Below are 18,378 nucleotides of genomic sequence, written 5' to 3'. Positions count from 1 at the left end.
CAAAGTGAGCATTTTTAATATCTCCGGAATCCTATACTAATAAGTAATAATTTAAACTAATTAAGTAATAAACTAACTGGAAAGGACAAAGAAGGTTTTAAGGAACTGAGTGAGCATCGCTTGGAGAAAGGAGTAAGATCCAATGAGATGAACTTAGAGAGATTAAGATGGACCACTTTAAATATGCTTGGACTGAAGTCAAGGTATAGATGAAAACTTTGACCTTGATCAGGCAGGGAAGCTCTCAAGATTCAGGGCGAGGAATCCGATGTGGCAAGTGAGCAGCTGTTCCAGAAGAAGGCAGGGCCACCCTCTTCTAAGAGACTGCTAAGGAAACGCCATCCTACCTTTCAGTCTGGGGGATACCTAGAATTCTAGATTTGTGCAGATTGACAACAAAGGAAGGCAAATAAACCAGCAAACCATCAAGCTGATAAAAGGATCCTAAGTGTTGAAATATTAAAAGTATGTTATAGAAGAGAAGAACAACAAACTTTTCATGAGAGTTTTTCTTGCTTCCCAAAATCAAACTGGGCCCCACTGCCTTCAGAAAGGAATGAGTGAGATGGGAAGAGGGGAGGGTTTCCATTAAATACCAAGCGGAAAGACCTCCAGACCTCCCTACAGAAGGAGGGGCCGAGTGCTATCCGGACCCCTCCAGAGTCTCCTGTGCAGCCTTGCAAGGAGGGGTTGATGTCTTTCAAGAGATGCTCCTGGTCGACACACCTTGGCTGCTGACGCAAGAGGAACAACCATAGGAGGGCAATGCAAAAGATGGTGAGTCCTGAGGGGAAGCAGGGAAAGGAATCTGGTTCTGTTACAAGAGCCCAGATTGGTACCTCCTAAAAGGCAGCCCCACTGAAGAGCCGGAGCTTCACTTCCATGTGGACACAGGCAGGCTGGGGCTGCTTTCTGACTCCATGGAAGGATTTCCTCCCAGCGGCCAGCTTGCATTTCAAACCACCTCTCGAGCTCACTTCTCCTCTGCTCCTTCCAGTCCTTGTCACAGAAAATGTTTTTGTTCGCTTCCCGTCCAGGCAGGAATGCAGAGGGGGAGTGCCTGCCCACAGCCCCAACTATTTCCAGACCCAACAAGAGGACATGTCCTTAGGTCAGAAAAATAAACCCGAGTCCAGCCCTCCTGCCTTGGCTCTTTGCAAGCCTCCCTGGACTGAAGACCAGGGTGGGGTGGGGTAAGGACCGGCTTCATCCAGGTGGAGCACTTGCAGCTGTGGTGCCTTTTTGACCCTCCTGCTATTCCCGACCTGGCAGGTGTGGCATGCTTGCACTACCATGTGGGTGCCCTTGAAAGACCAGCAGAGTGGTCACCTCAGATCCCCACATGCAGAGGAGAAGGGACTGTCAGCCTCCACTGCTTGGCAGAGACGAAAGGCCAGCCGCAAATGCCCCAACCTCTGAAAACCATCCCTCCCAAGTAGGCTAGGGAAGAGGCTGCCTTCACCAGGACTCATCACGCACCACTAACCGTTGCCGTTGTCACCACAGTGCTGTGGAAAGCTGCAGCCGTCCAGAGCTTTGCTGCTTTCCTCGGGCGCCGACTCCCTCTCCGGCAGGACGAGAGCGGCCGCTTGCTAAAGAGGTGCCGAAAATAACCGCTCGGCCACAACTGCTTTTATTCCAGTGACAGGTGCGTTACTAAGTTAAACTTCACACATGTCTCAGGGGCTGGGGCTTCAGGGATGGAGGCGGCACGGGGGGTTCCCCTTGGCTAAAGGTGGTGATTCTTTGGAAAAGTCGGGGTGCCCACTGCTGGACCCCTACCTTGCCTGGCGGGCATCTGGGCAGCCAGGAGGAACCTCCTGGATTCTGCTCTGGGGCTTGGTTCCTGAAAAGCGTTGGGAGGAGGCTGGAGAATGACCGCAGCGTTGCTTGGAGGACCTGAGTGACTGCTGGGTCCAGATGGGATCAAAAAAGGGTCACTCTTGCGTCCTTTCCCCATTACCTGATGCATATTTGTTCTGTTTTTATTTTATTTAATGTCTAGGCTATCTGACTCCCCAGGGAGTCTGGGCAGCTTACAGCTAAATACCAAGCAAATTCAAGAACAGACTTCTGACCAGGAGACCAGAGAACACGAAAGGAAAGCTACATGAAATAAAAAGAGATATTTCTGCTCAGCTTGTCCTCAAAGCTTGGGAGAACAGCCACTTCCGGAGCGACACATGAATTTAGCCTAGAGATCATAGTCCTGGGGACTTCCTCGGCCTGCCTGAGCAGCGAGAGGGGCATTATTGGCTCCAACCATCGCCTCTTCCATGTGATCTTGGGATTGGAACAGCCTCTTCCTAGGGACTCTCTGGATTTGTATGTGGTGGTATGACATGCCCACAAACCTCCCAGCTGTCCCAGGGAACAACCCTATTAAAATGCTTGTGGTCCAGCTTCCTTGAAGACATCTTAATGGTTCATGTTAAGGCCAGGAAAAACAGACCAAAATTCCCCCGTGTTGCCCTTTTGCATCTCCCAGCAAACGCCGGAGGGAAGCAACATAAAATGCCTTACATTTGCTGCTTGGTCTCAGCACCGCTGATCTGACGCAAATAAATGTTGTGAAGGATTTCCAAAGGGTTTTTCTATCCTGACTCAACCAATTGCGCCCTGCAACGACTGGGAAGGGAGACACGCTGAAGTGCAGCTGCATCGGGGTCTCTCCCGCAACAAGCCACTGACCTCTGACAGATAGACATGAGCGGAAATGAAGGCCGATTTAAAATAGCCCGTTGCAGGGGAGAGGCAGGGATAAACTTGAATCCTAAATACAGTCCTCTGGGTTGAACTCCTTGTTATGCCGGCTCAGTGATCAGCAGTGGTCTTTACAAGGTATCTCAAGACGCTGGGGGCTGCCACAGAGTCGTCCAAGCTCCATCTCTTTTTAATGTGCTTTGCATTTTGTACATGAAAAATGTGGAGACTGGATCCCACCGAGGCAGTTGTCACTTTCACTTTTGGGGCCCTACCCTGCTAACTAGGGACCTGCACGGAGCAAACGGGAAGGGGTCCCAACCCAGGCGGGATCTGCACCCCCTTTCCCAACCCCAGCATCTGAGTGCTGCTGCCTGGCAGCTCCCCCCTCCCTCCTGCCCGGCACAAGCCAAGCGGGGCTCAGCCTCTGGGTCTCTAGAGGAGGGTTTGTTTCATCTTACTTACAGAGACACACCATGGACCATTTCAGGCAACCATGAAATCGGCCGCGTGGGAGAAACATCGGCGGCCCAGCATCACGATCTGCAAGTAAAATAAAACATACGCTATCAGGAGAGACCCGAGGCGGGGAGAGGCCTTATCATCGCACTAAGCTGGGGACAGTCAGGCTTTATGGTCTCCGTGAGGAGGTCCAGTTGGACATAGGCCTTTTACTTCCAGGGCCGAAACCCTTAGAAATTCTCCTCCCTTTTCAAGAGGCTCAGAAGCAGCCAGGCTGGGCAGAGCAAAGCCAAAACAAGGAACCCCTCCTTGGCTTATGACCAACTCTAATCTACAGGCACCTTCAGGGGTTTACCGTTCCTCGGTGAAAGTCCTGCTGATGGCCACACTGAGGTGCTCGCCCGTTATCCTGACGTTGCAGAGCTAGAGGTAAGCAACTGGCAGCCGTCATGCCAAATCAGGCTCGGCTGCCCTTGGGCCCATGGATGAAAAAGAAGTTTCTTTTCTTCCTTGCCATAGCAATCATGCATTCATCAAGCTGCACCTCACAAGGATATCACTTCAATACAAACCAAGGTATTTTGCAAAAAGGAAAGCCATGCAGAACTGCCCCTAAAAGGAATTAGCAACTTCTGTGTGATTCTATCGCCCTTCCCATGTTCTGTCTACAGAGAGCTTCATCTAAGAGTATAGACTCCTGAACCCATAAGGCTTGGCTGAAAGTGTGGAGAGGGCAGGGCAGGCTGAGAAACAGGCAGACTTGCATTCTGAAAAGCACACCTTACTCTCACGGCTATTTTCAGTAACCCGAAGATTCAAAATATATCAGGAGACGGTAAAATAGGTTGGCAACTGAGAGCCAGGGTGGATGGCCCACCTCTTGCTTGCAGGTGTCCCTCCCCAGAACAAGACTGGGCTGCCTCCCCTTCCTACAGATTAAGAAAAGGAAGAATTGGGTCACCTCCTGCTCCACAGAAGGAAGGAAACTCTGCCACAGTTAGTGGATGTTTTTTGTGGGACTGCTGCCTTGAAGGTCTGGAAAGCAGTGCTTGGTCCAGGCAGCCCCCAAAACAAGTGGGGTTGAGTTTGCTGCTTTAGCAACTCTAGGACCGCTTTGAACTGCAGCTTCTTTGCTTCAACTAGAGCTGGACTCTCTGCCTGAGGATGGTGGCCGAGAACCGTTGAGCCTCTCTTCAAGTCTGCAGGCATCCATGAGAAGGGGACATTCCGGTTCCAGACTAAGCATACTTTGAGGCTAGCGCCAACATTTTACACACTGGGGCGTAACGTTCTTCTGCCCTTGCTGGCAGAGGGTCCTCGTCTGATGCTGCCCATGTGCCAGAAGATGCTCCTCAGCTGAGCCAGAGGCTGGACTTTCCTGGGAAGAGTTTGCAGAAAGGCTGCAGAAGCACCAGGTGGAAAACTGACCCAGCCTTCCCTTTGCACATGGGTGGGTTCCAATCCTGGGCCTGCTTGGGAGCAGGAATCCTCTCCTTTGGCTGTGGGATCCCCTGAAAGCAATGCCCTGACTGGGGGAGGGGGATTAACTTCCAACCAAAGAGTTGGAGTTAGCACAGCTTTTAGTCTCTGCCAAGCACCCGTTGCCTGCAAAGTCCCTCTCAAATCGGACTGAAATTCCTCCCTTCCCATCCTTCCCTACTTCAAATCCTAGAAATGCATCCACACATTACTTGTGGAGAAAGCAGCTATCCTGGTATGTCTGGGGTGTGTGAAAAGGAGCCTCCTTTATGGGACTCCCAATTCTTCAGGTTGTCCTGCTGAGGACAACCAAAAGCACATCGGGACACGGCCTCCTCAGAGAAGGTTTGGGTCAAAGAAGTTGCCTCAAATTGACTTGGAGCCGTCATTCAGGGCATGGAAAGTGGCAAGGAGGGACATGAAAAACAGACCCTCCATAAAAAGGCTGGGGGCTGTTCTTGGGGCTCAGCCGTCGGGCCAGTCATGCAGCCTGCCAGCCTTCAGGAGAGGGAAGGAGGAGAAGGAAGGAGGAGGAGGAGGAATTCTCCCTCAGTTCCAAAGTTGCTAATTTTGAGCTGGGCGCTGCAGCTTGAAGCTGAACAGGGAAACGATCTGGCGCCTCGAGTGTTCTCGCAGCAACTATTTTGGGGCTTCGGCACGGAGCCCTGTGCCTGCGGAGACGGAACCCATCTGCCGTTGGAGCGTTCACCTGCAAGCGGAGGAAAGTTGCCCATCTGCCACACAGCCTCCGCCCACTGCCCTGCAACTTTGGCCATGGGGATGCCGCTCCCAATCCCCAGGACTGGAGGTGGTGCCAGATGGTGGGGGCACTATGGGCAACTGGGCTGCCGGATGGGGATCTGCTGGCTGAGGGGTGGCCGTCAGCCAAGCCAGAGCTACCCAGCGTTCTCACCAGCCAAGTCAAAGGCCGAAATCCAGATATAGGCAACAATCAGACCCTGGTGGGTGACTCTGAATGGCACCGAAGGAGCACTTGGAAACTGCAAACCAGCTTAAGGAGTGCAGAAAAACTCATCCCTGCCTCATGCCCTGCCTGACTCTCCTCCAGGCTGGCTACCTTAAGCAAAGAATATGACCTGAGAACATCTGAACTAGATGTTCTGACCAAGAATGGAACCCTCCCCTTCTGTGGCATGCAAAGAGCACATGACATTCTGGACGGGGGACAGGCCTTGACCCCTGGACCACGCAGGAAGCTCCCTCAGCCTTGCTCCAGGTCCATTTGAGTCTGCCAGACGGAACAGGAGCAACTGCTAGGAGTCCATGCAAGGCAGGGCGAACCCCCTCGCTGGGCAGGACTCTGTTCGAGCAAGGGGGGCGCCTTCCACCTGCTCAAAGGGCAGCCCCCACTGCCCACCTCCCACGGTGGAACAAGAGAAGTACAGGAAAGCCACACCTTTTGGAGACAGTGAAGAATGGCTCCATGTCTTCCCAGCCACCCCTTTGGTGGCCTCCTTTCCCTTTCTCCCACCGGCTCTTCCACACCCCAAAGTTTCTGCCTTTGATGGGGTGAAGTGGGCCTTGGCAGCAGATGGAGCTGTTTCTCACCAGGGCCCAAGGTTAAAACCATCCAATTCATTCTAAAGATCGTTTGGGGCAAAATAGCCTGGCATGAGCCACGTGAACAAGGGGTCTCTGGCAAAGACCAGCCAGATCTTTTATTTCTGGGACACAAAAAAGGTGCCAATCCATCCCACCGAGGTCTAAGCATCCCCTCTAAGAGCATGTGCAGGGTAGGTCCCTATTTCTGCAATATCTGAGGCCCGGGACCAGGGCATCTCTCCTTCTGGGCGCTGCCCCTGGTCTTCCTTTGCTGGGCTGCCCGTTCAGCTCCTCTCCTTTTGCAAAGCCTGTTTTGCTTTGAAGCTGCCTGAGCAGAACGGGAGCCGGCTGGCATCCGCCGAAGCCAGCGCTTCCCACGGGGTGGGGCGAGGGACCGTTTTCTTGGCACTCCAAATGCAGTGCCATATGGCAGCATTTGAAAGAGGCCCAGAGAGAGAAGGTGGGGGTGGACAGCATCCAAGCCCACCCGCCTGGCACCCGAAGTCATTCTGGGTCCAAGGAGAAGCCCAGAACCCTTCCACAAAAGTGGGGGGGAGTGGGCTGCCGATTATCTGCCTGCGGGGTTTGGTGTGGCAGGAGAAGCACCTGCCTGCCTCTCTCCTGTCTTTGGGGGCTTCCTTCAGCACTTCCCTCCTCCCCAAAGAAAACATGAGCCCAGGCCATTGTAGGGAAGGGAGGGTCCTTGCAGGAGGGGGAGAGAGGAAGCAACCTTCCCATTTTGCTTTGCTTTGCACTCCTGATTCCCCCATCAAAGGCATTTTCCTGCATGAAGGTCAGGAACTGCATGCCCAAATCCAGAGCCCTGGTCATGCCAGAACCTGTCAGCAGAGATCACCTCAGGGTATCCTTTCCTTCTATCAAAGCAGTGCAGCAGAAATCCAGAGTGGGAGGAACTCCCCCCCCCCATCAAAGCATTCAGTTCTACTTTAAGGCTGTCCCGTTAATACTGTCAAACTCAAGCAACAAGCAGCAAAACCCAGAAAAATTGGGAGGAAGGGAGCACCCCCCCATGCCTCCTTCAGCAAATCTCCCTCTCCCACCTCCCTGCTACTCAGCCCTGAGGGGTAAAGGGGGTACTCACTGGGGTTTGAGGTGAAGGTGGGGTGCCGTGTGGCTCCCTGGGAGACCGCTGGTGATGGTGGGGGCATGTTCGGGGGTGTGGAGCGGGACTGCGTCTTCACGTCGGCCGGCGAGTCGGGCATCGTGGCTGCCTGATTCTCTGCGCTGCCTGCAAGGGGGAAGCGAGAAGGGGAGGAAGGTGTGAGCAACCAGGCCTGAAGGTGCAGCTAGAGACAGACAGACAGCTGGACAGAGAGACTGGGCTGGTGCCACCTGCTGAGAGCCCCCACCCCCCGAGAAGGCCTGGGAATCAGAGCTGAGACAGGTGTGGCTATCGAGACCAACATCCTGAGAGAGACAAAGTGGTACAGGCACCTGGGGGGGGGCACATGGGACAGGATGGTTGCATAGCACCATCACCATCATGCAAATAAGGCAATTTTTTAAATAGCCATGATGACATCATGATGCCCAGAGGAAGACTAGCTGGGGTAAAGCACAATTCCCCAGCTTTTGCCACTCCTGATTTGGACTCCTGCAGCTCAGTGGCCAAGTTCTCACAAACCACCATAAAACATGGCTTACCAGGATTGAATAAACCATAACAGCACCTGCATTCCCATCTAAAAGAGATGGCCCACCCTGTTAGGAGCAGGGGGCATGTGATCCCAGTGTTGGGGTGTGTCTGGCTCCCCAATCCAGCCTACAGGTCACATCACACACCCCACTCCATCCCCTCCCCCACCACCCCTGCAGAAAAATGAGGTCTTGGATGGTAGCATCTGGTTGAACAACAACACTGGTTCACTTTCATCTCTATTTTTTCATTATCAAGTCATACTAACTTCTCTGTATGCCCAGAACTCTTAACTCAAAATGGATTCACCTCTTGAGCTGAATCGTGGTTTGTTCAACAAGCCACAGGGACCTGCGTCACACATAATGCTAAGCCGTATTTCACGGCCTCCACGCTCGCTCATTGTTCTAAGCCCCAACCACACAATCAGCTCCAGGCTTAACTGCCACATGGGATCCGCTGAGATCATCGCCACCTTTTCGTTTCAAGACCTGCCTATGGAATTCTGGGCTGGCTGTGGGTTGCAGGTTATGCTGCGAATTTATGTCGGGCTGGACGTTGCAGTTTTATGAGCTGTTTAGTCTTCAAATTAAGTGTATGCGGTGAGGAACTTTGAAAATGCACGGCATTTAATGCCACAAATAACGCGTGTGGCCAACAACACTGGAGCGGGATTGGGCCCCTGCGCACTCCCCCAGCCAGCTGGTTCCAGATGCTCCGAGAAAGTCTGCTATCTGGTGCTCTTGCAAAAGGGGGTGCCCTCTCTGCCCATTGTGGCCCTTCCAGAAGATTGTTTGGGGGTGAGCTAGCTGGGGCAGAGCAGGAGAAAGGTGGGGTGACTTTGGGGAGAGAAAGCGGGAGCAGCTGCCACATCTAAACAGAGGCACCTGCCACCAGCCACCCGGGCTGCCAAGTTCATTTCTTTCCCTGCTCCATTAAAGAGGATGCACTTGAGGTTGACGGCTCCGCACAAGTGTGCCAGCAGCTGCGGCAATCCGTCACGGCGTCTCACGGCCCGGCCCGGCCAGGGCTCGGAGGAGAACCAAAGAAGGAAAGTCTCCCCTTTGCCGCCCTGCCTGGGGTCAGCCAGAGGCTCCTGGAGGGGATGGAGCTGCCAGCTTTCAGGGGGCAACAGATCATCCCTAATCCACGGCAACTGTGGCACCATGAAGTGAACTTCGCACACCATGAGAGAGAGCGCGGGAAAGGACATTGCCTGTGCTAAATAAAGCCAGGCGCAGAGCCAAAGCAGATGTTCCTGGAGGGCCAGAACAGCAACCTAAGCAGGGAGCCGAGCTTTCTTAAGGCAGGGAAGCCTCTTTTCCCAGAGTGGGCGAGCATCGCTGAGTGGTGCCCAGTCCTGGGTACATCCCTGGGGAAGGTGCAGGGACCTTCCTCAGGGACACAAATAGCTTCAACACAACAAACCCCCTCCCCTCTGGCGTAGATGGGGCTGCAGCCTTCCAGGGGCTGAGAGGATAACTTCTCAGCGATTCCTGGGTTGAGGGAGGGAGGCGGCCTCCTTGGCATGCAGCCCAGGGAATTGGTTGGAACTAGCCGGTGCATGTCTGTGCCAGCCACTCAGTCATAGCCCTTGCCCCTTCTTTCATTCTTGGTGCATTCAGGATCTCCTATGAAGAACGGATAGAACTCTTCAAAGCCTGCTGTTCTTTAATTGGATTGCCAAAAGGGTCCTCCTAGCCCCCTTGATTAGGGTGCATACCCCAATGCGGTGACGCAGGGACCTTGCCCCATTTACCCACAAGCCAAGCTGTGCCGAGAGCAGCCGGATTCCCAGACAGGAATCCGGCAAGGGCAGAGATGGGCTCTTCAGCTCCAGGGGAAGCTGCTCTGAAAAGGGTCCCCTTCCGGATTCTCCAGAATTCCCAGGAGGCTCAGCGAGACCCCCATGGAGGGCAGTTTCCCCAGCCATCCCTTCCCTGCAAAGAGCATCTCTTTGGGATGAAGTCTTCTGCAGGAGAGCCAAGGATGAAGCCACCTCCTTCACTGTTCTCAGCACGCAGCTGAGTCGGGGCCAACAAACAGGAGTTTGCTGGTTGTAAGTCAGCTCAGCAGAGGCCAAGGAGAGGGAAAGGCCATTTCTCCAAGACTCCGGAGCCCCTCCCAGCCTCGCCATGCATTCCCACCCTGTCTGTCCGTCTGTCTCGCTTCTCCACTGTTGGGAAAGTCTGAAAAAGATGTTACTTCTGGGGAGGCCGACCCAGAGCCAGAGCAGCAGGGAACCCACTTCCATCCTCAAGAGGTTTCCCTTCTTCACCTGAAGCCTTTCACCTTCAGTCCAGGTGCTGTGAATTTCGGCCTCTGACGCAAAGAGACTGATGCTGACCCACAAAAACATGGGTCCCAGGCCAGGCCTCAGGGCAGGCCCCACGGAAGGAAGGCTTGGACTCAGCCGCTGCATTGCTCTAAACCATGTTGCAATTGGGTGCTGAGTTAGTGTGCTGCAACAACCCGAACATTGTGGTTTGTAATCCAGTGTTATGATTCCTGGGGCAGCTGGAGCCTCTGGTAGATCTCCAGGAGGAAACTCTTTCTCCCTCCACCCCACCCCCGTCTGCAATATAGGCAGTCCTGGATTTATGACCACAATTGGAACAGAATTTCCACTGCAAAGCAAAGTGGCTGTTAAGAGACTCACGCATAAAACCAAACAAGATGCCTTGTCCTCAGGCCAGACTACCTGCCCTCCTGCCCTCTCCCACCGCAACCTTCCCGATTTGAGAGGGCCAGGATGGAGCCCAGGATCTGCGGCCTCAAAGGCCTAGGCCCTGGCAGCGATGGGCTGGCCATCCCCGAGAGATCCCTTGATCTAGGGCCCTGCCTAGAATCCCCATCCTTAGCAAGAGGACAGAGGACAGGCACGGTGCTTTAAGAGAAGAGACCCCCACCCAAAGCAGCTGGCAGGAGATGAACCGAGAGCCGACCAGAATCTCAGCTCTTCTCAATTGTCTCTTGCCTCTCTCTGCGAAATCCGAACCTTCTCCCAAGAGGAAAGCAAATCGCCTTCAACCAACTTAGAGCCTTTCTCCATCTAGCCAGCCTTGCCTGAGGTGGGTTTCAGCAGGTTCTGACCAGTTCTGGAGAACCGGTTGCGGAAATTTTGAGTAGTTCAGAGAACCGGTAGTAAAAATTCTGACTGGTCCGACCTACATCTATTCTCTGCCTCCCGAGTCCCAGCTGATCCGGAGGAAATGGGGATTTTGCAGTATCCTTCCCCTGCCACGCCCACCAAGCCACACCCACAGAACCAGTAGTAAAATTTTTTGAAACCCACTACTGAATCTGAGGGTCTCAGCAGAGAACCATTTTCTTCATCCTCCTCTTCCTCCTCATCCTGGAGTTGCTCCTTTCTACGGGCAGAACTTGGTCCCCATTTCCAATTTGCTTCAGGAAAGTTAAGATGCAAATACGCCTTAACTCAAACCTTCTCACCTCAGAGACTTTTTGCCCTCAGGGGAGAGCAGATGCTCTCTGCACATGCTCACTTGTCACTGTTTAAAATATCCCAAAGAATTGATTTGGGGCTGTTGCACAGGATCTTTTCCCAGATCCTTTTTGTTTCCAGACAGGCTTCCTCTCTCTCTCCCTCCCTCTTCCTCTGATAAATTTTCCACTCCTCTCCACTCTCCCAGGCTGTTTTTGGAAGTGTTGAGGGGTAAGAAGCCTCATGTGAAATCCTGAGCATCATTTCGACTGATGACAGCATTCCTGCAGCCCTGGATGCCTGCACATGGAGCCTGGCATGGTGTGGGACCGCCAACTCCCCCCCCTTTCGACTTCCTGCTGTATTTATAAATACGCCCTGAGTGACAGCCGAGAGCCAAACAGCAGCTGAGAACTTTCTGCAGCAGATGGAACCCAGCAGAAGCCCTGGCGTGTCCCAAGTGCTGTCATCCAGGAGACTGCGGAGCGGGAAGGTGGCACGATGGGTGGATGCCTCTCTGAGCCTGCCCGGGAGAGATGCCACCCGGAGCGTAGGCTGGCCAAGTGCTCAGGGCACGGGAGGGCATCGCGGAGGCTCTGGACCTAGTGTTAGGAAGCCACTTGGGGTATGGACAGCGATTGTCTTCCCTGGCACAGATATAATTGCATGCCAGCCTGTTCACTGATGCCATTTTGCATCCTCCTCATTTCCTGCAGATCAAGAAGATTCTATTCTGGGGGCCATTCTGGGGTTTCCTTCAGAAGAGAGAGGGCATGTCTTGATGGCCATTGCCCTTAGTAGTAGAGGGGAGGGGTGGAGTGGCCCCCATGAGGAAGAAGAGGCTCAGGGGAGCACAGAGGTGTGTGGTGGACGCCCCCCCACCCAAAATAACAAAACAAGTAAGAAAAAGAGCAGCTCGCCTCTTCAGCTCCAAACCTCTTCAGGCAAGGAAGAGACTTGACCTGGCCATTCAGAGAGAGAGATGTGCTCTGGTCAGTTGCCTCTCTTGGACTCGGCAGTGCTGGGGGAACAAGCCTTGCGAGCAATAAAACTACTGGTCACCAAACTGGAAATTAAGCTCGCGTTTCTCTCTTGTATATTTTTCTCCCCGGTGGCTCAGAGCAGAAAGTGCCCCCACGTCTCATTCTCACAAGAACCCTGCAAGGGACAGCAAGGCTGAGACGTGGGACTGGACCTCCGTCTCCTGGGCAAGGTCAAGGCTGAGGCCGGGAGGGAAAGGGGGCATCCTTTGCATCCAGTCCCATGGCATTAATGGGGCAGGGACTCGGCCTTCTGTGTCCCTGGGAGATGGGAGTGTGGAGGGCACGCAGGGCAGCCGTTTGGGCCCCTCATTTCAGAGCTTCACTTCTCCAGAGTGAAGTTGCTTCTCCGGAGCAACAACTAATAAGAAACAAATGTTGGAAAGCAGACAAAACTCACTGCAGTTGGGACCAATTATTTCCTTCTCCCCCCCAATTCCCTTTCCCAGCCCAGCAATGTTCCTGCCCCTGTCCTCTGAGTCATCCCCAGGATGAACCGTCCAGGGACAATGGCAGTTTTGCTTGGATGGAAGAGAAGCGGCAGCTCGTCTCCCCTTGGGCTTCTTAATGTGGGGAGGGCCCTTCTTTTCTTGCAGACACCCCCCCTTCCACACATCGAGAGCTGCAGAGCACCCCACGACAACAACCCTGTGAGGTGGATTGGCTGAGGGAGTATGGTTGGCTCAAAGTCACCCAGCCGGCTTTCATGCCTGAGGCAGGACTAGAACTCACCATCTCCTGGAGTCTAGTCTGGCAGACCCTTTGGGCAGCCCCTTCCTCCTTCTGACCCAGGCGGGCGGGAGAGGGAGGAGGAAAGAGTTAAAGAGGTGATGGCATGAGATCTCTGCATCCTTTCCTGCTCTCCAAATGCAATCCAGATGCTGAGGATGGGGGGGGAGGAGAGAGACTTGGTGCCTCCTTCCAAGGAAGGCTCTGCTGCATTCCAGCCATTCAGCTGCAGCTGCCAAGAACAACTCCCCAGAAACTCACCAGGGAGGGATGGAGGGGCTCCATCTGGATCGTGTTAGGCCAGCCCTCGGCACTGGCAGCCAACTGGATAGGAACTGCAGACCGCTCGCATGTGGGAAAAGACGGGGAGGGGGTCAAGCCGTCTCCTTGGTTTTTCCCAGACAAGGCCTTCCTCTCAAGAACAAGGGGGCAGGACCTCGCTCTTTCTCCCAGCTCTCCTCCCCACACGCTCAGAAGGGCATGTTGACGTCCTGCAACCACAAGGATGAGCAGGCTCCTCTCTGGATGCACCTGGCTTTGTGCAGAGACAAATGTTTCAGGAGCCATCAGTACTTTTCAGGGAGGCCAACTCAGAGATGGGGAAGGGGATGCGAGAATGGAGGGAGGCATTTTCCTCTCCTCTGAATGTATATTTCACTAGTGGCAAGTCCATAACAGGATAACAGGGTTGGAACTCGGAAGGGACCTTGGAGGTCTTCTAGTCCAGCTCCCTGCTCGAGCAGAAAACCTATATCAGGGGTATCCAGCCTTGGAACTTTTAAGACTTGTGGACTTCAACTCCCAGACTTCCCAGCTGGCTGGGGAAGTCTGGGAGTTGAAGTCCACAAATCTTAAAGCTCCCAAGCTTGGACATCCTTACCCTATATAGCATTCTGGACAAATGGCTGTCCAATCACTTCTTTAAAACCTCCAGTGTTGGAGCACCCACAACTTCCAATTTGAATTTTATTGAATGTTATTCCTCCTTCACACCATCTAGAATAAAAGAGAATTGTGTGATTCGGCATTCGGAAAACATCAGGCTTTGAGAAATAAAGTGCACAGGAGTTTTCTGTGGCTCCAAAACATACAGCAGGAAAACGGGGAAGAAGCAAAGAGTCACGAAAGCTTCTGCCTTTTAATCAAATCCTTTCCTCCAAAGAAGGTCCCTGCCGACTTTTGGCTCCCAGAAACCAGCCCGGCTCTCCCCTCCTCCTCCAGTCTTCTACAGTTGAAGGGCAGACACACAGGCCTCTTTCTAAGCCAGCCGGGTGGGAGTAGCCAGAAGGAGCGTTGCACGGTGCCCTTATTCCTTGCTGCTGCCGCCGGCGGAGGGAATGCAAAACTCCAAGGGCTATTAAGAAATGTTCAACATCCAAGAATTGGCACACGGCTTGACAGGAGTGATTCACTACCTGCTGAGATGGAAAATCAGGGCGTTCAGGAGCAAAGGCTCCGCATCTCGTCCCCTCCTCAATATTCATTAGCGCAGGATGCCGAGTCTTCCCAGGGCCCGTTCAAGGACTCACGCGGCACACCTGAGACCGGCTAGCGTTCCCCTCAGCTGGGCTGCCGGCCATCTGTTCGGTGCCGGCAGTCTGCCAAGCTTGCCTAGCAGCCTCCCTTGCTCCATCTTGCTTCTCTTCCAAGGCTGCCAGGATGCCAAGAAAGCTGAAGGACCAAGATCGGTGCCCGAAGGAGAACCAGCATTTGCCGGGCAAGGAAGCTGCCGACATCACCGTGGTTGCTCCCCATCTGCGCACACACAGAGCCACCCATGACCTTCTCCGGGAAAAGGCATTGCAAAATGTAGCCCTTTTCTGATTCTGGTAAGATCGGACATCTCACGCCACACCAAGCTGGTAGAGGTGGCCCAAGAGCAGGCCCAGAGAGGAGGCATTATAAGCAGGGCTTGCTAGCTGAATCTGATAATGAGAAATTCTTTTTTTTCCCTTGTGATTTCTCCAGTCTTGAAAACAAAACTCCTTCCAATTTTAAGTGCCGTCTTGGCATCCAGCTTGCTCTTGAAGGAGCCTGTTTCCCTTCCCCAGGACCTCAGCGAGGGGGGGAGAGAAACCCACCATCACTACCAAGGCTGGTGTGCTCCTAATCATTGCCGTCCCCTCCCCATCCAGGCATGTCTTTGGACTGTTAAATCCTGCCACTAAAGGGCAAAGACATATCTGCATGCCTAATTTTAGTCTGGCCTGCCTACAACCGGCTCAGTTCAGGCTGCCCACTTGAAGAGAAGATGACCTCAAGCTTAGATGACTTCATGAACGCCAGGAAGAAAAAGGAGGCCAAGCAGCCTAAGGGGCTGCACTGCCAGGGAATGTAAAGTGACCGATTTAAAGTGCATTACACTGCAGAAACCCTAATCTTCCTTCCATAAACCATCTATTTCTCCAGCTATCCATCTATCAGAAAGCATCTTCTGAGCAACCAAGGATGATTGTTACCACACCACACTTCTAAACCAAGTAACAATGGATGGGAAGGAGAGAAGCATCCCTATAACTAAGGAGAAATTTCTTGACAGTTAGAACAATTAATCAGTGGGATGAAGTCCTGGGTACTCCCTCACTGGAGTTTTTCAAGAAGCTGCTGGACAACCATTTGTCTGAAATGGTATAGAGGATTTCCTGGCTGAGCTGCGGGTTGGACTAGAAGATCTCCAAGATCCCTCCCAACTCTGTTATTCTGTTACTCAAGTTCAGCCCATCAGTCTGCACAAAGTTGGGAGGATCCACCTCAATTTTCCAAGTGTGTTTTTTCACAAAGGGCCATGTTGTGAATAGCTTCTCAAACACTCCAACTTCATGGGTACGTCTCTACTCAGCCTCCCGATGCCACCCTGTTTTATACAGAAGTTCTCACAAATATGTATTTGTGACTGATGGAAAACCTGTATCCCATCTTCTCCCTCTCCCTCCCTCTCTCCTTCTGCTGGTCAGTGGAGTTAAGCAACTGCCTGTCTTGCCAGGCTCTCTCTAGAGAACGTGCTTGTCTTGGTGCAAATGGCAAATTCTCCAACTTACAACAAGCTTCTCAGGGCTGCCCTTGTGCAGGACAGGCCTCTCCACATGGTAGAAAAAGACAGGTGTGAAACACCAGCTGTGTTCACACACACACAATACCCTGATCTATCTCCTGGGTTCATAGCAGATACTGAACCAGAAATGAACCACAGGAGAGATTCAGACAACACCCATTGCTACAGAAATCTACCCAAGCATTAACCAACTCTCATACCTGGTGCAAAGGTAGTTGATTGATAAACCTTTAAATAATCTAGTTAAGACTGGGGAGTCCTTGATGCTCATTGAGCTTGCTGGTTAATTTACAGATGTTTAGTTACCCAACTAGGGAACATCATCAGTGCCATCTGAGTTAAGACATTCCCTATATTATATAGTTCTTTATATATAATAAAGAACTGCAATATTTAATTGTGAATCTCTTGACAGCAGCTAGAATTGTATTTGCTAAAAACTGGAAAAGAGAAAAGTTACCTAATGATGAAGAAATTATTAAGAAAATGATAGAATGTGCTGAAATGAGTAAATTAACATTTGAAATAAGAGAGCAGGAAGATAGACGATACTATTTGATATGGGATTTATTTTACCGATGGATAGAGAATAAGAATTGGAAATAATTATGATATAAATGGATGTTGAAATTTTTGGAAATAAGCTAGCATGTTTAGTGATAAATTGAAGAGAGGAGGAGCACAAAAATGTCACCGACTAATACACTGTCTAGAATTGTATGTTTTTATGTTTTGTTTTGTTTGTGTTTTTGAAAAATTAAAAAAAAAAAGACATTCCCTAGTTGGGTAATAAAATGTCTGTAAACTCACAGAGCTTTCCACAATTCAACCTGGAGCTACTGCTATGCTCAGATGCCTTCCTGGCAAATCTTCTCCACCCCTGGCCTAAGGGACCCCACAAGCTTCTGCCACTTGCCCAGGTGTATAAAGAGTTCCAGCAGAGGCAAAGGAACTGGGAAAACAGCTTGGATACGAGGCACTGGCTGAGGGCCCAACCTGGGCCCCATGACCCCCAGGGACTTCTCCCTGAACCCCCTTCGGACTTGGGGAGGGGAACTGGGAATTCATGTCGATTCTGCTGGACCCGGAAGCTGAGGGGAAAGGAACCCCTCTATTTTACAAGCCTTCGTTCACTATTGTTTATATAAACAGGTAAATTGTTTCGTATCTCAATTAAAAACATCTGCCACATAAATGAATACCAATTAACTCATCCTGTTTTTAATTACTCTGTTAATTACATACAGGCAGCAGCAAGGATGGCATGGGAATAAGGGAAGTAGGCACGCAAAAGGAGCCTCCCCCCCACCTCCTGGCATGCCCAGAGAAACCAGTTTGCTCTTGGCTCTGGTCTAGGACGTGCCCAGCCCCTGATGGATTGAGGGGTGGGGGGCTCCCTGCCATCCTTGGGCCCTGCAGGGAGAGAGCACTTGGCAGATGCTCAGAAAACTCTGCTTCCACTGAACAGGGCTTGACTTGCTGCCCCCGTGGGAGGTTCTTGTTTCCCACCTCAAATGACCCAAGATCTCAACTGAGGTACAGGAAGCCCTCGGCTGACAACAATGGTTTAGCAGCCATTTGAAGCTACAACGGCACTAAAAAAAAGAGTCGCTTATGACCAGTCCTCGCATTTACAACCATTGCAGCATCCTCATGGTCATGTGATCAAAATTTGGGCACTTGGTAACCAGCACAACCGTTGCAGCATCCCGAGGGGCTTTTGTGACCTTCTCAGTCATCTTCCCACCAGCAAAGTCAATGGAAAGCCGGATTCGCTTAACAACCGAGGCCAAAATGAGTGTGGAACCAGGCGCAACTCCCTTAGCTTTGCTTAGCAGTGGAAATTCTGCTCCCAATCTGGAAGTTCAGAAGCTGCTGCAGAAAGGCAGCTTCTCCTCCAGTTGAACCTGATGCACGGGGACCTCATGGACACGTCGCCATGGAAGTGGCATCCCAGGCGGGGATTTCCCAGAGTCCCCCATCTACAGAATATCCGGGGTCAGCCCTGCTTAGTTCCTGCAGATCAACCCCAGTCATTCTGACCGATTTCCAGGCATTTTCCTGCACGGCTGATCTGTCCACCTGGGAGGTGCTGGGAGGTGGATGCCCAGCTATTGGCAATGCCAGGCAGTAGCACTCAGTTACTCCTGAGCTCTGCCAGACCACGAGACCCTCATCGCCTGCCCAAAGCCCTTGGCAGCTCCTCCATCTTTGCCTTCCTAGGAACGTCTGCCTGCCTGTGCTCGCC

The 18,378-nt window shown here is 52.3% G+C and overlaps 1 protein-coding gene across 5 annotated transcripts in view; it reads right to left on the bottom strand.

Annotated features, from left to right (window-relative positions):
- Positions 1 to 18,378, bottom strand: part of CBFA2T3 (CBFA2/RUNX1 partner transcriptional co-repressor 3) — a 58,229-nt gene that overhangs the window by 14,964 nt on the left and 24,887 nt on the right. For 2 of the 5 annotated variants that reach the window (XM_034426625.3, XM_034426629.3), the window contains exons 2-3: positions 7,310 to 7,456; positions 3,169 to 3,246 (exon numbers count right to left, since the gene is read on the bottom strand). In XM_034426625.3, the coding sequence (XP_034282516.1) occupies positions 3,169 to 3,246; positions 7,310 to 7,456 (225 nt within the window). Of the gene's footprint in view, positions 1 to 3,168; positions 3,247 to 7,309; positions 7,457 to 13,081; positions 13,221 to 18,378 lie in introns of those variants that run through there. The other 3 variants (XM_034426626.3, XM_087877052.1, XM_087877053.1) reach the window with 2 other exon arrangements.

This window comes from Pantherophis guttatus, chromosome 11, assembly GCF_059756535.1.
Source record: "Pantherophis guttatus breed Tessera chromosome 11, ASM5975653v1, whole genome shotgun sequence".
NCBI lineage: Eukaryota > Metazoa > Chordata > Lepidosauria > Squamata > Colubridae > Pantherophis > Pantherophis guttatus.
Note: the sequence above shows the minus strand (reverse complement) of the source record. Positions and strands in the feature narration are given on the sequence as shown.